Source organism: Silene latifolia, chromosome 11 (assembly GCF_048544455.1).
Source record: "Silene latifolia isolate original U9 population chromosome 11, ASM4854445v1, whole genome shotgun sequence".
Lineage (NCBI taxonomy): Eukaryota > Viridiplantae > Streptophyta > Magnoliopsida > Caryophyllales > Caryophyllaceae > Silene > Silene latifolia.
In genome coordinates, this window is record NC_133536.1 from 125310934 (window position 1) to 125313699 (window position 2766).

At 43.8% G+C, this 2766-nt stretch overlaps 1 protein-coding gene across 1 annotated transcript; it reads left to right on the top strand.

The window, feature by feature from the left end:
* Positions 1 to 228: 228 nt before the first annotated feature.
* LOC141613946 (uncharacterized) lies at positions 229 to 2543 on the top strand. The gene is made up of 3 exons (XM_074432689.1): positions 229 to 961; positions 1061 to 1409; positions 2006 to 2543. Exons 1-3 carry the CDS (start codon positions 229 to 231, stop codon positions 2541 to 2543), a joined length of 1620 nt encoding a protein of 539 aa, XP_074288790.1.
* Positions 2544 to 2766: the final 223 nt, after the last annotated feature.

The window sequence follows — 2766 nt, forward strand, 5'->3', positions numbered from 1 at the left end:
AAGGATGGAACGTTGAGATTATGCATTGATTATAGGGAGTTGAACAATGTCACCGTCAAAAACAAATACCCTCTACCAAAGATCGATGACTTGTTTGACTAACTTAGTGGAGGCCGAGTGTTTTTAAAGATTGACCTACGTTCGGGCTATCACCAATTGAAGATCAAAGATGAGGACATCCCAAAGACCGCTTTTAGATCAAGATATGGACATTATGAGTTCGTGGTTATGCCGTTTGGACTAACAAATGCATCGGCCGCCTTCATAGATCTTATGAATAGGGTGTTTAGTCCGTACTTGGATAAGTTCTTAGTGGTATTCATAGACGATATTTTGGTCTACTCCAAGACCAAAGAAGAGCATGAGGATCACCTAAGGATAGTATTACAAACCTTGAGAGAGCACCAACTTTATGCAAAGCTTAGCAAGTGTGAGTTTTGGCTACAGAAAGTGGCTTTCTTGGGCCATATTATATCTAAAGAAGGGGTTGCCATGCATACCACCAAGATTGAAGCTGTGTCTAGGTGGGTAGCACCCAAGAATGTAACGGAGATTAGAAGCTTCTTAGGTCTAGCCGGGTACTATCGTCTATTTGTGAAAGACTTCTCCAAGATTGCAAGACCTTTGACATCGCTAATGAAGAAGGAGAGCCGTTTCAAGTGGGACGAGAGTTGTGAGACGGCCTTCTTAACTCTAAAGGAGCGCCAAACCACGGCCCCGTTACTAGCCTTGCCGGAGGGAAACGAGAATTTTGAGGTTTACACCGATGACTCAAAGAATGGCTTAGGGTGTGTGCTTATGCAAAATGGTAGGGTCATAGCCTATGCATCAAGACAATTGAAGACTCATGAGGAGAATTACCCGACTCACGACTTAGAATTGGGAGTCGTGGTCTTTGCATTGAAAATTTGGAGGCATTACTTGTATGGAACAACCTTTAAGGTGTTTTCCGACCACAAAAGTTTGAAGTACATCTACACCCAAAAAGAGTTGAATATGAGGGAAACGAGATGGATTGAACTAATTGGGGATTATGACATGGAAATACTCTACAATGAAGGGAAAGCTAATGTAGTGGCTGATGCCTTGAGTAGAAAGTCGGTGCACTCTTTGTGTACCGCCTTGTCCATGATAAGATTGAAAGAAGAAGTAAAGGAAATGGGCATTAAGGTGATAAGAAAAAGGGAATCCATTGGAGACTTAACTCCAGAACCCGGGTTTTATGAGGAAATTCGGGAAAGACAAGCAAGTGATGTGAAGATCCAAGAATGGAAAGGATTGCTAGAAAAGGGGGAGCCTTCAAGGTTTGAGTTACATAAGGATGGGAGCCTTATATTCAAAGGGAGATGGTGCATACCATGCGATGAGGAGTTTAAGAAGAAGATAATGAATGAAGCTCATAATACACTGTATTCGGTGCACCCGGGTGGTGACAAGCTATACAAGGACCTTAAGAAGACCTTTTGGTGGCCGAATATGAAGAAGGAAGTGGCGGAATTTATGGCAAGATGTTTGACTTGCCAAGGAGTGAAGGGGGAGCACAAGAGACCGCAAGGGAAGGTACAACCTTTGGACGTGCCGGAATGGAAATGGGAGTCGATCTCCATGGACTTTATAGTGGGCTTACCAAGGACTCAAAAAGGGAACAACATGATTTGGGTTATCGTGGATAGACTAACCAAGTCGTCTCATTTCATTCCAATAAAGAATACTTAGAGCAAGGTAGAATTAGCTAATGCGTATCGCAAACATGTGGTCAAGCTCATGGATTTCTAAAGGATATTGTTTCGGATCGAGATTCGCGGTTCATCTCAAGGTTTTGGCAAGATCTCCAAAGCTTCTTGGGTACTCAATTGAAAATGAGTACGGCCTTCCACCCCGCAACGGACGGACAAACGAAAAGAACAATCCAAACGTTGGAGGACATATTGAGAGCTTGTGTTCTAGAATTTGGAGGTTCATGGGAAGAAAGGTTACACTTGATTGAATTCTCTTACAACAATAGCTATCATACTAGCATTGGTATGGCCCCATTTGAGGCTTTATATGGGAGGAAATGCGAAAGTCCGATATGTTGGGATGATAGTACCAAAGCCGTGATTTTAGGGCCGCAAATGATTCAAGATATAGTGGATCAAGTCCATATAATCCGAGAAAAGATGAGAGCGGCACAAGATAGGAAAAAGAGTTATGCCGATTTAAGAAGGAGTGACAATGAGTTTGGAGTGGGGGACAAGGTGTTACTTAAAGTCTCACCCATGAGAGGGGTGATGAGGTTTGGCAAGAGAGAAAAATTGAGCCAAAAGTTCATCGGACCATACGAGATACTAGATAGAGTCGGGGAAGTAGCCTACCGTCTAGCACTTCCCCCGGCCTTGGACCGCGTCCACAATGTGTTCCACGTGTCCCAACTACGGAAGTACGAAAGCGACCCATCTCATGTACTTGAGGTGGAGATGATCGAGCTCGATAATGCACTTACCTATGTGGAGACACCTAAGGAAATCCTAGACCGTAAAGTAAAAAAAAACAAGACGAGGTGAGACAGCCTTGGTCAAGGTGTTATGGTCCAACCACCTCGTAGAGGAAGCCACGTGGGAGTCCGAAGAGACTATGAAAGATCGATATCCTCACCTCTTCGCACAGGTATGGTTGGGTTACGAGGGCGTAACCGTGTCTCTAGAGGGGTAGGGCGTACTACCCAAGTACCTTTAGTAGAGTTTTCTCTCTTTTCTCTTTTCGTATTCGTAGTTAACCACCACTTAA